Genomic DNA, 21390 nt, shown 5'->3' on the forward strand with positions numbered 1-21390 from the left:
TGATTCCTTGCAGTTGAAAATACTTGACCGATTTAAGTGGTCTTCTGAGAATTTGTGCACCAATATCTCTGCAATTTTCCTAGAATTCCACCACCGGTCCACGAGGGCCGGGCCACAGAGTCTCTCAATAGTAGACAACGGCGTACTTATTGTCTTCATTCTCCAGTGCTGGAGAACTGTTTTTGAACCATGTGTATGCTTGACTCTCTAAGACTGAGTTATTTTCCCCAGAGACTTCTTCCTCATGCAACTGGGACTAGACTTCTTTTACCCACCCGCCAAATATGCCCAGGGATGCCCTCAAGTATGCCTGGTTGGGCTCAATCAGGAACCCCAGATACATAAAGAAATGTATTTTTACATAACGTTTGAAAACGGTTGTTTTTTATTTTATTAAACTTAATTCCCCTCAGTTCTAGATAAAACCTAGACTGGGGACATAACTTGACCTGATTTGACCCGGGAGGCGCTGAGGAGACACAGAGACAGGACGGAGCCCACATTTCCTGCTCTGCACTCAGTCTCAGCCTGCCACTCTACAATACTGAGTCTTCAAGCGTAACCCTAATGCCCTTTCCCAGCAGCAGATGAGTGTTATGTCGGCATTATGTTGGGGATCTGACATCAAACTGTTGAGATTCTATATTTAGGAAGTCTGAATTTTTCATAGCTCTGCCATGTTAAAACCACTACTGTTATTTTCTGAGAAATCACGCTTAGATGCAATGAAAACCTAAAGAAAGTCTAACCGTCAGGAAAAGGTTGTAAGCTCCAGGTTAAAGTTCGACTCACATTGTCTGACTGATGAGAGGGCTATTTTCTTCAGTGTGCTCTAAAGCAATTAGGCGTAGTCATTTCACAACAACAAGAATCCTAAATTTTCATATAAAAAAGGAGAAAAACATGCAGACCTTTTATTTTATACCTAATCCACATGAAATATTTAATTGTGAAAATCGCTGCCAAATCAATCCTGGAACTGTGGTTCTCGGTACACCCCTACCCGACTCAAGAACACACGCTGGCTTCGTTCCCCCCTCCATCCTTAATTCTAGAACTCTCTGGCTGATTTCTAAAGCATTCTGTGACCACACAACACTAATCAACTATTTCACCTCATCACCTGTGTTCTCTGAAACATCGGCACTATAGCCACAATCCTCCACGAACAGCATTCTGTGATATTCACGAATATTCCTTCCTCAGGTCTCAGTCCACTTTTAGCTGACATCTGAAATGCCCTCAACTCTTCTGTGACTGTTCAAGCTCCATCCGTCCCACAGGGGCTCATCATAAATGCCTCCTCGACAACAGGGAGCCCAGCCCATAATCTTTCCTTTCCTTCAGTAGCGCTCCCTGTGGATTACCAACCATTGTGTTACGTTTTTCTAATTATTTCAAATGCGAGGTCTTTTCTAATTTGGTTGTGGACTTTTTAAGAATAAGCAGTGATGTTATTCTTTCCTATATTCATTCTGCGGAGTCCCTTGCTCAGTATGGATTTCGAAGGCTCCTGTACAAGTGCTTGTTGACGGGTGGACAGAAATAACCGGGCGGACACATGAAGCTGCACCTGACCCTGCATCACTCGTTCCCTAGAGCCCTGGTCACCACTGGTCCTTTGGGATATGACAGCTTCTGATTAGTATAGGTTCTTATGAAGACTGAGGACCAAGCTTTCTTATTCTCTTCCTCGGTGTCCTCCTGCCTTGCAGTAGATTCTGAGTTCTGTTAAGATCTTCTCATCTGTAGAATTCACAGATTGAATCTCAAATTTCAAAGGACATCTATGACATTGATCATCTTTTCTGGCTCCAAATAGGCAAGGATCTCAGCTGTTTCAGCAAAGCTCTTGTTCTCTGGATCCCCAGGCAGTCTGGAAAGTCTTGCAGAGATGCACAGTTATTTCTAATGTCCACTCTAAATCTCTTTGGCTACAACTCAAGTCCGTTCCCTTTATCACAACCCTAAGTGGAAACAGGGAGCAGGACTTTCTTTGCTGAAAACCATGTCTATGCCACATAACTGATTTTTTAAAATGTTATTTACCAGCCTGTCTTCTTTACAAATTAAAGGATGTGGTATTATGTTTTATATCTGGTCTCGGTTTTAAAGTAAATAGCTGTCTGTACTACTGACTATAATAAGGCAATTCCTTTAAATTTTAAAACATTCAGGAAGTACAGAGAAATTTTGTCACATTTGCTTTAAATATTTTATTTTAAAAATTAAGATATTATGGATATAATGGATGCCCCCTCTGTGCCTGTTCTCTTTCGCCAGAAGGGTAAGCACTACCCTGAAGCTAAGTGCATATTCTTCCTGTCCAGTTTTCAGGTCATACGTATATATGTATATGCTATACACATGTGTCATATGCACAAGTCATATACATATACATATTATGGGATGTAATAGGCACCATGTTTGAGTGTTCATATTCTTTACATCACAGTGTATGTATCACTCTGAAATTTACTTACATGTAAGAATATGTTTTTAAGATTTCCCCAAGTTGGCAATATGGTTTTCCCTTGTAGGACAGTGATATAATTTACTTACTCATTCTTCTACTGATGGACATTTAAAACGTGTCCAATTTTCCTCTATTACAAACTATATATTGAACCTACATGTACAGATCAGAATGTGCACATATTTCAGAGTTTCTCTAAGATACAATACGTATAAGTGGAAATGCTGTATTATAGGATATGTACATCTTGAATTTTACCAGATAGCAAAATTTGCTCTCCACATTGCCTATAGAAAGTCACACTTCCAGGGCACCTGGGTGGCTCAGTTCGTTGGGCGTCTGCCTTCAGCTCAGCTCATGATCCCAGAGTCCTGGTAATCAAGTTTCGCTTCAGGCTCCCTGCTCAGCAGGGGGATCTGCTTCTCTTTCTCCCTCTGCCTCCACCCCGCCGGTCATGCTTTGTCTCTCTTTCAAATAAATAAATAAATAAATAAATAAATAAATAAATAAATAATATTTTTAAAAAAAGAAGAAGAAAGAAAGTCACATTTCCACTAGAAGCTTTTGAGTTTTTCACCACTTGATACTGTTAGGGTATAAACTTGGTGTCTTATTTGTCTTTTCTCTGATTGTTGATGAGGGTAAGTGTATTTTCTTGTCTGTTGATCATTTGGGTTCCCTCCTCTGTTACTTATTTGTTTATGGCATTTACCCGTCTGTCTGTTTTGTCATTCTTATTGATAGGCAGGCTTTAAAAATATATACATTCTGTTTTTCTAATCCTTTGTCAGTTACAGACATGACAAATATCTTTTCCCAGTCTGTGGATTGTCTTTTAACTTTAAGTGTCGTATTTTACAGGTTTTTAAAAACTGTTTAATGGAGTCAAATTCATCAATCTTTTTTTTTCAGTTTTTGATTTTTGCGTTTCATGTTATGTTCGTAAAAGTTTCTTCCTAGCAATGAGGAACAAGAATACTTATCCCACGTCAAAGTCAGGTGGTATGAGAGAGAAAACTCTGGAGGGCTTCTAGGAAAGCTTTTTTCTTGGGTGAACAAGTTTGCTTCAAGCAAGAAGCAGGGAATGTTCAGAGAAGAGATTGTGATATAAAGGACTCAGGGGATGACCACGGTGAGTTCAGGTTGTTGGGAAGGTTCACACTGGAAGGTTCAGGAGTTGGGGAGAGACAGGAGATGGAGACAAGCTCTGTGTGCACTTCCCTATCAGGACTCGTATACCTCAATGATTCTTGAACATTCTCAGCCATTATTTCTCCAAATCTTGCTTCTCTCCCATTCCCTGCCATCTTTTCCAGAACTCTTGCGGGAGCCTCTCAATGTAGCCACCGTGTTTACCAGCTGCCCTTTCCTATTTCCACCAACTTGTATGTGTGCTTTCTTGGTCATTTCCTCATTACCGCCTTCAAATCCACCACTTCTCTACTTGAGTGTGTCCAGCCTAGAATTTATTCTACTTCGTGAATTTATTTCAATGCCTATGTTTTTTATTTTGAGGGACCTAAATGGATTTTTTATATATATGTGTGTATATACATATGCATATACATATATATACATATATACACACACACATATATATGTATTTATATATATACACACTTGTTCTCAATTTCCGTCAGTTTTTATTTTATGATTTCTTGTCTTTTCTTATGAGGGTGTTCCTTTATCTCTTTGGGGCTCTGAAACATTTATTTCAGTATCAGTTTCAGATCGCTCTGTCATTTTCATATCATCTTGAGAGAATCCATGTTCCTCTTGTAGGTTCCATGTGCTGTGCTTTGTGCAATAACTGTCCACTTCCTCGTGTGCTTTGGGATTCTAGATTGCAGGCTCGTCTTGAAGGATTGGTTTTTTGTTTGTCCTGCTCATCCCTACCTCCAGCTCTACTTGTGCCCTCTTATCTAGCTATTTTGTGATTGCCTCCATCTAGCTCCCAACATAGAGCCAAGTCTAATATCTGTAGCTCGGGGCTCCCACCGTTGGTCATGGTGGAGAGCTCCCAGATCCAGTCACCTGGTCACAGAGGGCCTTGCAAAGATCCTGGCTGCAGGCCTACGTCTGTGTCTTCCCTCATCCCATTATCCCTCTTTCCATCCCTACCTCACTTTCTGATTTGAAATAATGAGACCTCACTGACCCCGTCTCACACAGGACAGCTTTAATCCTAGTACCTAACACACTGGAACTCCCAGCTGCCTCCGCCTGCCTCTGGGCTTGGAACCCGCAGGCCTGCAAAGCTAGCCCCAACTTACTGTTCTGAGGTCCCTCTCTAAAGGTAGCTCATAGGGATGCCTATCTGGCTTTACAACATGAGCTATGCCTTTTCGATTTTTATGTCATACCTACAGTGTTATTTGTTTGGACTAGCATAGGTGGGGACTTGAAGTATGAACTAACTGTGCAGTCTTGAGCTGACATGTTTCTGATCTGAATAGCCAGGAGGGACTCTGAAGCAGAAGTGGAAAGAATGACCTCACTTAGGCTTAATGTAATAATTAATTTAATAACTAGTAAGAACTTGGGCATGAAAATGAGATGCAAGGAAAAGTGGCTTCATTAAGACATTCTGAGAATTTGTGGAATATCAACAAATTCTTGATTCCTGAGAAATTATTTTGTACTTTGTACTTTAAAGTTTCAAAATCTTTGGATACAGTTATCTTTATAAGCCAAAGTGAATCATAATTAATAATCATTAATGATTTTTCCTAAAGCAATTGTTCTGTGTTTTAGACTTCAAAAGACTTAACTTATTTATCTATTAACAAGCCCTCATGGAGCTTACAGACATTAATAAATATGTAATCACAGAGGGAAGCTTTAACTACCCCTGTGATAAGTGCTCTCCAGTGCCCTTCTTCCTATTCTCACATAATGTGGCTCCTTTCCCTTCAAGGCTTCATTGAAAATGTCATATCCATTGACAGTCCTCTCCCCACCGCCGTTATTCTCTAGTTTGGTTCAGAGCCCAGATTTAAGAAGCTTATCACAACTTACTATTATTTTGATTATTTATTTTAAAAAGTCTTCATCCTCACTGGACTATAAGCTCCATGGGGACAGAGGGCCCATTTTATTTTGTTCTATTGCCTTTACCCTCACTCACTAGCACAGTGCCTGTCTCATAGCTGGAATTCAACAAATACTTGCTGAATGAATGACTTAATAAGAGAAAAGAGACCTAAGAAATGAGTAGGCTTTGGCCAGAGAAATGGAGGAAGTGAGAGGAGTATTGGGTGGGGGTGGAGGGAACTTTCCTGGCAGAGAGAGCAACCTGTATCAGCTCCTTCAGGGTGGAAGGAGTGTGGAGTGTTGCAGGACCATAAAGAAGACCAAGGAGGCTGGGGTTACAGGGAGCAAGTAATGGGTAGGGGTCAGCTCATCTTGTCTTTAAATATCAAACTGAGGACTTTACATTTTATTGGAAAGATCACTGGAAACTTGGTGGGGACGTGATTTGCTCTGCTTTTCTTTGTAAAACTGTTCTATCCAATATGGCAGCCATTAGCCTCACATCGCTATTTAGATTTTCATCTTCTCAGTCATACAATCCACACTGCAAGTGCTTAAAAGTCACAGACAATTAGTGGCTGACTTAACAGAAAGCACAGGAAAGCACAGATATAGAACATTTCCATCATTGCAGAATGATTCATTGGATAACACGGGTGAAAAAATTGGACAGTGCTGTGTGGTAAGTGGTTCAGAAGGGGTGATTCCAGAGTTCTGTAAAACTTGAACCTAAACACCTAAATGTGAGATGTGAAACCCTAAAACTTCTAAAAGAAAACATAGGCAGTAATCTCTTGGACGTTGGCCTCAGCAACATGTTTATGTGTACGTCTCCTTGGGCAGGGGAAACAAAAGCAAAAATAAACTGGTGGGACTACACCAAAATAAAAGGCTTTTTCTTTGTATAGCAAAAGAAAGCAACAACAACAACAAAAAAGGCAACGTAGTGAATGAGAGAAGATATTTGCAAATGATATATCCAATAAGGGGCTAATATCCAAAATATATAAAGAAGCCATACAACTCAACACCCCCCCCAAATAATAATCCAATTAAAACTGGGCAGAGAACCTGAATAGACATTTTTCCAAAGAAAACATACAGATGGCCACAGACCCATGAAAACATGCGCAACCTCACTCATCATCAGGAAAATACAAATCAAAACAATAAGGAGATAATACCTCACATCAGTCAGGATAGCTAGTATCAAAAACACAAGAAATAAGTGTTAGTGAGGATGTGGAGAAAAGGGAACCCTTGTGCATTGTCGGTGGGAATGTAAATTGGTGTAACTACTATGGAAAATAATATGGGTTCCTCAAAAAATTAAAAATGAAAATACCATATGATTCAGTAATTCCACTACTGGATATTTACCCAATGAAAACAGCAACACTAATTTGCAAGGATAGATGCAGCCCATGTTTATTGCAGCATTGTTTACAATAGCTAAGATATGGTAGCAACCCCAGTGTCCATTGATAGATGAATGGATAAAGAAAATGTGGTGTGTGTGTGCGTGTGTGTGTGTGTATACACACACGATGGAATATTACTCAGCCATAAAAAAGAAATCCTGCCATTTGTGACAAAATGAATGAACCTAGATGGCATTATGCTTAGTGAAATAAGTGAGAGAAAGACACATATCATATGATTTTACTTATACGTACAATCTGATAAAGAAAACAAATGAAAAGCAAACACAAAACAAACAGACTCTTAAATACACAGAAGAAATTGGTGGTTGCCAGAGAGGAAGTGGATGGGAGGATGGGTGAAAAAGGTGAAGGGGATTAAGAATTATAAACTTCCAGTTATAAAATAAAGAAGTCACAAAAAATTGACATGAACCTATCCGATGGCAAACCTAAGAACTTCTTGCAGGGGAAAAAATATTAAAACTATAACCTCATTGAAAACAAATTTTGAGTTTTTAAAAGAGCATTTTAACAGGCCAGAAAAGTACCAGCGCTTATATGTTCATAAAAACAAGCCGCTCCCAAACATTTTGAGAAACTGTCAAAACATTTTGAGATACAGTTCTAAAATTTGTATTATCTACATATATATATATATACATATATATACATAGAGAGAGAGAGAGAGAATGGTCTGGAGACAATGAACAAAAATCTATTAGCAAATTTACTTATTAGGGTTGCATCTATGCTTTTTTGGAAACATTGAACATTTGTTTATTTGAAGTAAAATCTCTTTAGCCAACTACCATAAATATTGGCTGCCTGTCAGAAATGATGTAGCCAAATTCACATGTTTTACATTTCCTAATAGTGATCCAGCCCACACAGTATTTTTATGTAATGACAGCTGTCATGAAAGCAGAAAATCTTATAAATACATTGGATTTTGATTAATGAGCTAACGGTGGTTCCCTGTTTAAAGTCATTAGGCCCCATGTGGTGCTTAGCCAAAGCAGGCTCAGAGTCAGTGACGTTGATTACATCATCCATGTGTTAGGGTGGAGCAAAAATGATCCCATTACTGATAGCAATGCTCTTTCAACTGCAGATACGTATTGCATGTAGGTCTCGGTTTGCGAAAACTTTCAGTTGTGTGTGTCTTTTGCATGAATGCTGGGTCATGCTGTAAAATGCATTTCTTACTGCGGATTACAGGGAAAATATTTTGAGCAACACTGGGCTTCTTTAGGATTTGTAGCTTCGGGGACTCTTAGTTGTTCTACCATTTTCCCTTGGCCACCTGTTGATCAAAGTCCTTTTCTGATGCATTTTTACACTCTCTTGGCACTCCTTGGTCAGCCCCGTGAGGGATCGCATTCCTCCCCCTTCAGTGGTGCAAGATCCTCACTTCTCTAACCTCACCTCTTTCTACCTCTCCCCCTGCTTACTCCACTTAAGGCACACAGGTCTCTTCTGCGGTCCTTGAATGTGCCATGAGAGTGCAGCGTGGGCCTTTCCGTGGGCTGTTCCCTGTGCCTGGAACACCCTTCCCTTGGATATGTACCCGCCTAATTCCCTTTCTTCCTTCAAGTCTTTGCTCAAATGTTACCTTCTTAATGATGCCCTCTCTGACTCCTTGATTTACAATTGCAACCTTCCTCCTACTCACAACCCCCCCTTTCCCTGCTGTATTTCTTTCTTCCATAGCACTAGCCTCCCTCAACCATACTGTAGAATTTATTTGTTATGGGTATTACTTGTCTGTCTCCCTCTACTCGATGTAAACTCCAGGAAGGCAGGTATTTTGTCTGTTTTGTTTACTGATACAACCCAAACAACCAGGACAGTGTCCTGCACAGAGGAGTGTCAATAAATACTGTAGAATTAATTCAGATTGGGCCCACATCGGGAGGGAGAGAGCCCAAGCATCAGATTTTAAATTACCAGAAGATTCTTATGACATTCATAGGTTATTTTCTGCCTTTTATCAGAAGCTTCTAACTCTTTGTAGAAAGCAGGCATTCTGACTTACATTTTCTCCTTTTAAGGCCAGTCCTCATCTGTCTCTACAAGCCATGAGACCAAGAGCCTCCAACTAACTTCTAGGAATCCATCCCAGAAGAGTGTAGCGCAAGTTAAGAAATGAGCCTCTGGTTACAATTTATAGATTTAATAGAGCTAATCTAGGTAAAATCATCAAAACATGTGCCTCTGCTGAGCTCACTTATTTATCCAACATGGAAAATAAAATCGTAAAAGAGGTCAGAAAATAAATTACAGGATCACTTGGTTTACCACATAAAACTTCTGGAGAAAAGTAACAAGATCAAGGTGATGGGCCCTGAAATTTTATTTCTGGAGCCACGGAGTTTAGGGAATAAAGGTCCCCGGTGGAGTTGGCTCTGCCAGCCAGGCAGGAGGGTTAAGTAGTTGGTACATTTCATTTATTTCTGACTCCAAACTTTCCAACGTAGAAGCAGGGACTACGACTCCTGGCACCTAAGGAAATCAACAATGACTTTCTGTGCTTATTCCAAAAACGGTACCTGGTCCAGTTTGTGTTATGAGGATCATATATGAAGTACATTACGTTTTTTAAAAGCTAGACGATTGTGAAATAAATAATTTGGGGAAGAAACCATAGAAATATCGCTTTTGATTTCACGAGGGATGCATTTATAAGATGACTCACAGAAGACAGAGTTGTTGTTCGAAATCACAAAAGGAAGGGACTGCAAATAGATTGACATCATACAAACAGCACAAAACCCCAAAGCAAAATATAACAAAAGGGAGGACGAAAAATTTGGCCACTTCTTTTAATCATTATCTTAATCTATGCTTCTTTATTTAGCATACTGTTACAATTATGTGAGAAGCTGAAAGCATTATCATTTTTTCTTTTGTCCCCAAAGTTACACCTCCTTCTTCCCAATCTGTACTGATATTTGTGCAATTTGAACATAATTACAGCTGTAAAGCTCTCTTCTGTCTCAGTGTTTATCTCTGAAGCCAGAAGCACTGCACCGTACCTTGTTCATACTTTTTTTTTTTAAGATTTTATTTATTTATTTGAGAGAGAAAGAGAGAGAGTGCACATGAGCACGAGTGGGGCCAGAGGCAGAGGGAGAGGAAGAAATGCCGGCTCCGGCTTGATCCCAGGACCCTGAGCCGAAGGCAGACGCTTAACTGACTGAACCACCCAGGCGCCCCCTTATTCATACTTCTTAATTTTGTTTAATATTGTTTTTATTTTAAGCCAAAATTTAAAATAAATGGAAACATGTCTGGATGGCTCCCATCTACAAGAAAGATGACAGAATCGGTTTCATTATAGGCTCGTCACATTTTAGTTAATTTAGTCACAGTTTAGTCAATATTGCCAAAGCTGTGCCGTAAATACTGCAGTCTTTAAGTTTAGGGCAGTTCTTTCACATTTTAAGTCAATGTTAATTTTTTTTTTTTTTTTATCTCTTTGGTTTTTTTCCCTACTGCAGAAACAAGGGGTACTTATTTGGTTACACATGCTTTACCGTTGGCATGATCTTGATAAGAAATATATGGGATTCATTTGTTCTGTCTAGAGGTTTTGATAGGTTTTTTTTTTTAGTACATTTAATATTTATGCTAAAATTTTTTTAAAAAGTATAAGCACTTTTAAAAGACAATTGTGTTATTAATTTAATTATGTTCTTAAAGAATTAGGGGTATTCATGAACTAACAACATTCATTTGTTCTGTCTAGAGATTTTGATGAATTTTTTTTAAAAGTGTGCTTCATGTTTATGCTTTTTTTAGAAATGATAAGCACTTTTATTTTTTTAAGATTTTATTTATTTATTTGACAAAGAGAGTGAGAGAGCACAAGCAGAGGGAGCAGTAGAAGGAGAGGGGGAAGCAGGCTCCCTGCATGGGGCTTGATCTCAGGACCCCAGGATCATGACCTGAGCTGAAGGCAGCTGCCCAACAATCTGAGCCACCCAGGCATCCCTGGTAAACACCTTTAAAGGACAGTCCTTTTATTAGGTTCTTAAGAAATTAAGGATATTTCATGGACTATGAAGAAGATTCTAAGGTCTCAGAAATGTTACATGATCAATGTAATTAGGACAGTTAATGTGAAATTAAATATTCTGTAAAAGATACAGAAGTTCCTCTTTAAATAATCAATATTACTAATTTTTGCTGTTGGGCAAAATGTTGGGTGGAAGTCACGTTGCCAGGAAAAATTGTTAATCTTTTGCAATGCAATAGCCATATTTAGCAGTTGCAGTTCCTACTTTCAGATGGTTTGACAGATGAGTTAATAAAATATCTCATTACAATTTGAAGAGGATTTCATTTGTAGGCAGAGAGCAGCAGAAATAGTCTGCTTTGATGTTATCAGTGAATGTGTATTGTAAAGCCTCTTAATTGTGAGACCATTGGTAAAAGGAAACTGGACCAAAAGGAACCAGAATATTATTGTTTAAACAGATAGGAGGAAGCACAGAGTAAAATGAAACTGGAAATTAATAATATTTCTATTATTAAATTGAAATATTAACTGAAATAATTAAAGAACAACTATGGTTAGATTTTAGTCACCAGTCTTCTTTTCATTCTTCTTAGTCATGGTCATACTTTCTATACGCGTGTGTATCCTGCTTTTGAAAATAAATATTTGAATGAAAAGTAGCCAACATTTTAACATTTCTCAATTAATTGACTTGCTAGGTAATTCATAGCTTTAAAAACACATATTTCAAAAGCACTGCACTGTGGAAAATATTAGTAGCATATATAAAAGCAAATTAAGTGAATAACTAAGACATCAAGTTATTAAAATTTTCTGAAGTGCATGGTGATTGCTCAGGCTTTCATGCAGCAAAATATGTAATCATCTGATTATCTGACTCATTTGATGGTGGTACCTTATCTCTACAGATACTTCGGGCACAAAAGTATATTTTGGAGCTTGAGTTGCATGAATTTTCTTGCTACCTTGCTTTTATGTAAATATATGTAGTGTTTATAACTGTATACACACACACAGACTGAAACGTGTAAACATGGTGTCATTAGGCTTCGGCCAAAGAACTACCAGGAACACACTGGTAGTTGAATAAGTTTGGTGTGTTACTTGTTGCCAGGAGGGTGAATACACGCCATGGAAAATCATGAGTCTTAGTAAAAGGGTGTTAGAAGGAAGATTTGAAGGGTTTGGGCTTTGGTTGGGTGACATGGGTGAGATTCTAAGGAAGCAGGAATTGTCTGTAGATTGGGTGCTGTTGGAAAGGGGGCAATTCTATGACTGGGTATCTCAGTGAATCTTATGTACAGGAAGGGGAAGCTGGAATGAGGAGAAAGCCATACATAGTAAAGCAGCAGCAGTCACTCATTTTGGCTAAGAGGGGAGGCGTGTGGCATCTTGTGGATGCCACAGTGACTTGTTTTTGTCTGCCCTTTGCCAAAATCATGAAGGGGCCTGGCTTTGTCTCATTTTATTCTGGTCTCAGGGCAGCCTTGTGTGAGGCTAATATTCTGGGAAATTGTTTCTGCCTCCTGGGAGAGTCACATGGTCTAGCTGTGAGCCCGAGGGCCAGCTTCTCCATGTCAGGGTTGGGGGTTGCTCTTCTTCCTTTCCTAATAGCTTCAGTCATTCTTATTCTAGAACTGGCAGATCTCACTAGTTTCTGTGTTCCCCCCTGCCCCTTTGTAACAAACACAATCCAATTTTAAGTTGGGTGTGTTAAGAGAGTGAACATAAAGGAAACATTCTCCCCAGAAAGGATGGTTCACTAGTACTCATTGGTCCTCTTTCTAAACAATTGGCTCTTTTGAGAGCTGATCCTTTTCCTCTCCCCAGCTTGTGCTTGATGCTGCCTTCTCTGGTGTCACTAGATGAACATTTGGCAACAAGACAAAAACAAGGCAACAATCTTTTCTTATGGTAAAAGTGATGATAAATGTGAATTTTCATTTGCATTTTGTTTTGAAAGAAGCATTCTCATAAGTTTTTAATAATCTCTGAGAGAGAGAAATCCTTTCTCTACTCCTAGTTCAAACTTTTTCTGCTATGGTCACTGGTCACCATTAAGCCTTGCTAAGGTCCTTTGACTCTGAACTTATTTTTTCCCCATGGTTCCTCTTTTTTTTTTTTTTAACTAGAAAATGAACATCTCTTACTTCTGGCATTTAGAAGAGCTTCTGTGATTCTCTACTCAATTCTCTACTTGCTGTTTCTTTCTTATTCTTTGGAGAATGACCTGCTTGTCTCTTTGCATGTTAGTGTGACTAGTATAAAATTTAATTTATGGGATATTTTATGGTATACTGGGTGTAATCAATTTGTTCTTATTTATAAACTTAGGAATACCACAAGCCACACTGTTGCCATAACTGCCTATTTTTCCACATACATGTTTCTTCAAAAGATCCATGCTAAGCTCATGTTGTGCTGGTAAGATTTGCCCTGGGCTTGGACACCAGGAAAGGAGGGACAGAGGGTAAAGTGCTGTTTCTGGCTTGGTATTCCTGCTCTGCCACTTGCTGGTTGGGCATTTTGGGTGATTAATTATCTCTCTAAACTTTACAGTCTTCCTCTGTAAAATGTGGGGATCATACTAATACTTCCCCTTAAGGCTGTTGGAGGATGGAAAGGGATCATCTGTGTTGAGTGTTTAGCACCGTGCTTTCACAGTTAGTACTGAGAGAAAGCCATTGTAATTTTTTGAGGATAAAATGGTGAATTACTAAATGCTGACCTTCCTCAAGGAAGTGACCGAGGTTTGGGCTCCACTACCTAGTGAAATAACTGGGAAGACTGGAGGCATCTCACTCATTCTTGGGGAAGTGTTGGAGGGCAGCAAGAGAAGTGCTGTAGAGAAGGAATTGTCTAAGACCTGATGGGTGAGTAAAAGTTGGCCAAGTGGTGGTGGAGGGTGAGAGAGAAGGTGAAGGAGTGAGACTAGAGGGGGGCAGGAGCGTCCCAGCATTGGGAACAGTGTCAAGTGCTAGATGTGACAAGGGGAGGTCCTCGTGGCCAGACTGTGGAGAGGGAGGGAGGCAGTGGGAAGTGTGGCTGGAGGGGCAAGTGAGGACTAGTTCTCAAGGTCCCTATGTTCAAAGTTTTATACCTTGGGCTTTATTTACCCTGAGGACAACAGGAATCCAGAGTCCGTTTCCTATATCACCACTGGTACACTGTCCAAGAAGGTACTTAAATAAAATTTTTAAGTGGATAAAGGAAATTTTTTAGAAATGTTTGTTGCAACACATTTTTTAAAAAAGGTTTTGTCCCTGGAGCTAAATGTCAGAAAATTAATTATACTCTCGTTCATAGTGACGTAGTGACAGTTGCCCATGTGCACCCTGGTCCCTCTCTTATTTGATTTCTCTTGCCCCCCCTTCTTTGTCCCTTATCCCATTCCCCTCCATTTTGAAAAGAATTCCTTGTGTGTTTGATACATGGTCTTAAAGGTGCATGTACCCTTATAAAAGATATAGTGCTGTTTTATGTGTGTTTTTTATTTATCTACTTGGTATTCTGCTATAAATCTAGTCCCGCATCTAACTTTTTTTTTCTCTTGATATGAAGCATCCACATTGCTATGTGTACATCTAATTCATTGCTTCGAACTTCTGCAAAGTCCACGGACAGTATGCATTGTAGCCTTATTTACAAAAACAGTTTGAAAGAACCTAAATATGAATGGTTAAGTAACCTTGGTACATTAGCAGTGTGAAATAATATCGCCATTAACAGTATTCTAGATGCCATGGAAAACATGTTTATACAATGTTAAGGGAGAAAAGCAGACACAATTGTCTTCACTCTGTGAAAACAACCACATAACAAATACATATTCATACAGCCCACGGCTGGAAAGGATCAGAGAAGAATGAAAACAACTCTGTTTGTGAGAGCGAGGGAGCTGTGGGTAACGTTTCTCTTGTAGCTGTTAGTAACGACTCTGGCGTGCCTAGGGATTTAGCTTACACACCATAACTTTTCCCTTGGTATAATCTTGGGGGAGGGGAGAGCTCAGAGACGTACTAATCGGCTGCCTGTTCCAGCGTTCGCGTCTGGAGGTCCCTCCTCAGCCAGAGAGGTGTTCGGCAGTCCACTTCAACTGCATTTGCCACCCGCCATGGGAAATGGACTTGAAAGTAAAACCCTTTTCAGAAGGCTGAGATCTAGTACTGCCAGATTTAACTGTCTTCAAGAAGAGCGCAGGGCATTAAAAGTTATGTAATATTATTCTTCCACTTGTGCAAAAAGTAAGACATGGATTTGTATGTGCATGGAAAAATTTTGGGAGAGCAGACAAGAAACTGTTAACAGTAATTGCCCCTGGGGATGGGGATTGGGGGGAGGAGGGAGACCTATTCTTTAAAGTATGAGAGAAGTATTTATTATCTTCTTAAAAAACCACGTACCAGGCCCCACTTTTTCAAATAAAATTTTATTTTTCAAAGTTTAAATCCCCAAATTTCATGACTCTCTTTAAACATCGCTTTTCAAATGTATTTTTTAACTCATTACAAAGAGTCTTCCAAAATAACAAATTCGTATTTTGAGCCTCAAATTGTTCACCTCTTTTTAGTGGTGAGGGCTAAACCCAATTTGAGGACTGCTTACAATGCGTTATGAATCACAAAATAAAATATTCTGACATGAATTCCAAAGCAGAACGCAACTGATAAAACAAGATACACTGACAAGTCAGAGTGACTCGGGGTGGGGATCGGATCGCTGTTGCCCGTAACCTGGACCTGCCGCAGGCTCTTCCTCCCTGCTGCGTGTGTGCGAATCCTCCAGCCCTCCGGAGCTGGCGGTGCCCCCGTCCCGGCGCCCCGCTCCCCGGGGACCCGGCCTCCCCCGCTCTGGCACCTGGAATCTCCCGGCCGGCCGCGCCACCACTTCGCGGGCCTAGGCGACCCCTCCCGCCGCCGCGTCCCCGGGCGGCCGCCCCGCGCGCCGCGTCACTCGGCGCCCTCGGTGAGCACCTACCACTGGCCGTGCCGCAGAGGGGAGAGGCCGCGACCCGTCCCCAGCCGGCGGGCGACGCGCCACCACTCGGGTCGCCTCGGCCTGGCGCTAAATTTAAAAACTTAACAGGCGCAGCTGGCCGGCTCCGGAAACGAAAGTAAATTCGTCCCGCGGGCCGCCTCCCGGGCTCTGCCGGCGCCTCGGCGCGCCGCGCTACCCGGAATAGACCCTTCTCCCGCCATTTTCCCCCGGCTCCTGCCAGGCCCCGCGCCCCGCCGGTGAGGCCTGCGGCCGCCCGGCCTGCAGGCGTCGGGCTCGCGCCCCGCGGAGAAGGCGGGCGGCATGGACTGCGGGGACCGGGCTCGCGCCCGGCAACACGTGTTCCTGCTTCCAGGTAAACACGCCCGCCCCGGGCGGCGGCGCGCCTCGCCCGGCCTCCTGCCCGCCCGGCCCGGCCCGAGAGCGCGCGGAGCGGCCGACGGGGACGGCGCGCGGCAGGACTTGCACCTGGAGCGGCGGGGCGCGACCCCCGTCGGCCCTCGGTGCCCGTGGCCCGACGCGCGCACCCCAGCGGGTCGCGCTGCACGCGCGGAACCCCGGCGCCGCGGGCAATGGCGCTGTGCGCCCCTCGGACCTGGGTACGGGACGGGATTGTCTTCCCAAAGCGTTGCTCCTAGTCTTCGTGGCTCCTTACAGCTAGCTGCCGTTTTCACAACCCAAATCCGAAAGCGCAGAAACGGACGGAGCGTATTGCCTCTGCTGGGGTGGGCCGCAGGCCTCCGGGGAACGACATGGGCTCAGGGTCTCGCAGCACGCTGTGAGGCCCGGGAGTGTCTGCTTTGGGGTGCAATTTGCTGTCCCCCACTCTCCGCACTCGGCAGCTGGCCCAGGCTCTGGGTTCCCACTGGATCGAATCCAGTGGACCCGGAAGGGCCTCGGACACTGTGCGCTTTTTGGGCGAGGTCTTGGATGGCTAGGCAGCAGGGAAGCCAGATGCTGCTAGGGGTTAGGACAAAGGTGGTTCAAAGAAATTCACGTGGGTAGATTATGACAGGAATGCTGGAGCCAGGCATTTCATCCTCCCATCCAGGGTCTGCAGGGGCTTGGAATAATGGATAGTCAGTTTCCACAGATGATGGGCTCTCGTAAGTGTCAGCATAAAAGGAGTTTGGGACTAAGGAGTGCAAGTCAGAAAAGTTTGGCCCTCTTATAGGATGCTACGTTGATATGTTGGCATAACATTTGAAATAAGGAAAATCCTTTGTTCATTATATTTTTTAGATTTAGCATAGCAAATGCATTATTTTTACAGCAAATAATACTCTGATGACGCTATAGTTACCCAGCAACCTAGACGTTTATGATGAATATTGCAAATTATTGTGTGACAGTCTGTCAAGGGTAATTTTTGTGTGTATGTTTAACGTTTTCTCCCTTTATAAAGAGGTATAACATACAGTATACAAATTTAAGTGTGCAATTCAATGAATATGCCCCTGTATTTTCATTGCATATACATACGTGTACCCCCCTGTAACGATCCTCCAAGTCAAGATGTAGAACTTTATCAGCAAGCTCATGCCTGTTGCTAGATAGCCTTAGTAATCTTTACGCTGACGTCTGTCACTAGAGATTGTTTTGCCTGTTTGGGTTAAGTGTGTACTCCTTCGGTCTGGCTTCTTTCACTAAGCATCGTATCTGTGAAATTCATCCATATTGTGTGTAGCAGTGGTTTGGTTAATTGGTTGGTTTGTGTTTTCCCTGCTGGGTATATTTTATTGGATAAATATCCATGTGTATTTCCTCTCCTGTGGGTGGGCATTTGGATTCTTTCCAGTTTGTAACTATTGTGAGCTACACTTCTAAGAACATTCTTTGATGAGGCTTTTGGTAGAAGGAGGCACTCATTTCCCTGGGGTGTATACCCAGACATGGAATTGCTGGTTCTAGGTACCTGTAAGTTCAGCTTTAGGAGATGCTGCTAAACGGTTTTCCGAAGTGGTTGTACTGATTACACTCCCACTGGCAATGTGTGAGAGTTCCCATTGGTCCACATCCTCACTACAGATGTTTGTATACTAAAACCATTAAAGCAAAATTCAGGGTTTTGACAGAATCTAGCAAAGGCCGACCTGTATACATGCTTTACGTTAGAAAAATCCTCTTCTTGCTTTTGTCACATCAGTTTGATGAGATTTTAAGCGTAGGAACTCTAATCATTCTTTCAGAATGAAGGGCGTTATTATGATTCAGATACACACAATGGCTGATAATAATTTGAGTTTCTTATTTTGTTCTGTTTAATCAGTATTGACATTTTCACTCGTGAAGTGTGTTTGTGTCCTCACCGTGTTAAACAAAAAAACCTTCAAAATAATTAAATATCGATTGCATCCCTGAAAATTGTAGGTTTAATGAGTTTACTGCTGGGCCGTGAGAATTTCAGTCTGCTTCCTGTTTGAAGCTGCGATGTCCTGTGACCTTTGAACTTACTGGAGGAGGCTGAGCGGGCTGTTCAGGACCCGTGTTGCCAGGCAGGCTGGTTCGGTGACACAACTTGAGCTTCCTGCTCGTGTCCTTCTAGCCGGCCTTTACTGCCACCTGCAGGCTCTGATTGTACAAACATTGGTGGCTTGATAGTTCCTGCTGTGCAACAGTGCTTCTCAGGCTTGAGGGTATTGGTCACCTGGGCAACGGGGCCCCACCCCCAGAGTTTTTCATTCCCTGGCTCTGGGATGGGGCCCAAGAATGTGCATTTCCAACAAGTTCCCAGGTGATGCTGGTGCTACGGGTCTGTGGACTCCAGTAGGAACCACTGCACCGAGACAGCCCTTGGGAGTGGGCTGGGAGGCAGGCATGGCCAGCCTCAGGTTTAGTTCTCTTTGTGGGGGCCAGAATTAATATCTTCAGGGGTGCACACGGAAGCACAGGCAATGAGGCCTGTCTTCACAGATAGATATTTGTTGTTCTTTTTCCTAGCAGATGAGAAATCAGCCCCAGTAAGTTGTACGTTGAGAGAAGGAGACTATATCCTGGTTGGAGTGAGCACCAGAGCTACAGTGAAGTTGGGCCCTTAATAAAGAAAACAAAAATTACATAAGAATTTTTCAAAAGCATTTGGTGGAAGCAGTTCGAACTCAGTTTTAGAAAATTTCTGGGATCCGAAAAGCTTACTCGTATTATGTTGAAACATGAGCACATTAACCAAGAGTCAAATAGAACTTTAGAGAATTATCCATGAGACGAACGCAAAGCCACTGGTCCTGGGAATGATAACTTTTTTCCTGCCATTTAATTCATGTTGTTTCTCAGGTTGCCTACAATAGCATTGTGTTATATGTTGAAGGGTATGTTAAAAAGTACTATTTAGGCCTCTCGTTTTCAGTTTCTTTGGAGAAGTCAAATGTCCCAGAAAAACAAAAGCTGGAACTTGGAAGGGATACTTGTGAAGTAGTCTTAGGGCCTTGATTTTCATAGGCCAGTGGGGACAGACTGCCGCCCATTTAAGCAAGGTAAGCATTTCTTGTAGTTTGGAATGGTCTAAAATGTTTCTCCAAATGGCCTGCGGGTACTAGCCTATTTGCAGTTTTAGTTACTGTAAGAGACCATTAACATCTCTATTTTTTAGAATTTGGTATAAGTTTCTATCCCTCTTTGCTGTCCCAAAAGTAAATATTTAAGTCATATTTTTAATATTTTTCTCTAGTCCCAGTTTTGTACACTGATCAATTCTGCTAAGTTGGAATGGGCCCTAACGTGAAAGGTGGGCTGGGAACAGGTTCACTGAGTGTAGGATACGAGATTGTGTGGATTGCCGGCGTGGCTGAACCCTGTCACTGCACCACGGCCAAGGAGATGTCAAAACACTGGGAAGCCCTAATGTTGTGTGAGGGATAAAAGGCAGGACAGCAATGATCTCAGGACCACTAAATTCATTTGGGTTATAGCTTAGTCGGAAAGCATCTCCCATTCGGCCCCCTGATTAAACCGCTCCCAGATCAAAGTAGACCACATCACATCTTCGGCTGTAGACAAGTTTTGCAGTGAAGTTATTCCCCTTTATCTCAAGAAAATAGATGTTAAAGAGTACTTTAGGAAGAGTCGTATTTGTTATTTATTTCCCCACAGCATGAATAATGCCAGCTTTTGCTGGGTTAGAGGATGGGTTGCTTTTTGGGAAATCAGAATCACAGGTGGTCTGCCTGCCTTAGTCATTCCAAATATATTAATGAGCCTTTTATGAGTCAGCATGATAATCACAAATAATAACATCAGATCTGTCTCTCCACATAGAAGACAAAAATAGCTTTGAAAGCATTATATGAATATAGACTTTAGAACTATGTTTTAATTAAATGATTAAAAAAGAAATCAAATTTAAAAGGCAAAGGTGATTTTCCTATTTAATGGTAGAGACAATTTATATTAATGTTACTTCTGATTTGAGTCCTATACCTTTTTAGTAAGCCCACAAGAAACACCTCTTATTTGGGGGGAAAAAAAGTAATAGTTTAAAGTGTGTGGTAAAGAGAATTGCTACAGACCTTAATGACTTTCCGGTGACCCTGAAAAGAACACATAAAACTTTTTTCCTCCTTTACTTAAGTAAGGGCACATGGTTAATCTCGGAAGAAAAATGTAAGCGGGGTTTTTGTTCTTTGGCAACACTGTTTGCATGCGGCCTGTTTGTGTTTGGAAATGTAGCTGGTGAGCTGAAAGCTTCACTTATTCACGGGGGAGGAATCTGTACTTAGCTTGGTGAGGGATGGGGAACAATTCAAGTGCTGATTTCAGACAACCTCTGAATTATTAAGCCCAGCTTCTTGGAAGATTTGTCTTTTACTGACTGGTCTTCTGCAGGCCTTCAGCCGTGTGGGAGTCTCTGAATTCTCCAGCGTGGAGCATGTTTAAGATTTCTCACACAAATCCTGAGGCTGGTTTTGTCTTTACAAAGTTGTCTTTGGTGGGAACCCCCCTGACCTTTCTCAGACGGCCATTACATCTGCTCCCTTGGCCAGCAGAGCACGTTCTGAAGCGGATGGACGCCATCAGTTGTCAGTTGGTGTAATCAGGCTGAGCCTGATGTCGTCCTGCTAGGAATTGTTCTGGAAGACTGAGGACATTTATAAGAACTTAGCACTCTCACATATTTACCCTCCAGGGCAGAAAAAAATTTTCATAAAAGGAAAGTAAGAAATGTTTATAATTTTTTTCACTTACGTATATTTGATACACGATGTTACATTGGTTTCAGGCACACCACATAATAATTCAGCAGCTCAGTACCTTATGCTGTGCTCACCACAGTGTAGCTACCATCTGTCCCCATGCAATGCTGTTATACCACTGTTGTTGACTCTACTTCCTACGCTGTACCTTTTATCCCCATGACTTAGTCATTCTGTAACTGCAAGCCTGTGTCTCCCAGCCCCTTCACCCATTTTGCCCATCCCCCCACCTCCTCCCCTGTGGCAACCATC

The 21390-nt window shown here is 41.8% G+C and overlaps 1 protein-coding gene across 4 annotated transcripts in view; it reads left to right on the forward strand.

Moving 5' to 3' along the window:
• The first annotated feature begins 15931 nt into the window (after positions 1 to 15931).
• Positions 15932 to 21390, forward strand: part of RNASEH2B (ribonuclease H2 subunit B) — a 76409-nt gene continuing 70950 nt past the window's right edge. For all 4 annotated transcript variants that reach the window (XM_026493217.4, XM_026493214.4, XM_026493215.4 and 1 more), the window contains exon 1: positions 15932 to 16304. In XM_026493217.4, coding sequence (XP_026349002.1) covers positions 16253 to 16304 — 52 coding nt within the window. In that variant the 5' untranslated portion in view covers positions 15932 to 16252. The remainder of the gene's footprint in view (positions 16305 to 21390) is intronic.

The sequence above is a fragment of the Ursus arctos genome, unplaced genomic scaffold (genome assembly GCF_023065955.2).
Source record: "Ursus arctos isolate Adak ecotype North America unplaced genomic scaffold, UrsArc2.0 scaffold_10, whole genome shotgun sequence".
In the NCBI taxonomy this organism is placed as follows: Eukaryota; Metazoa; Chordata; class Mammalia; order Carnivora; family Ursidae; genus Ursus; species Ursus arctos.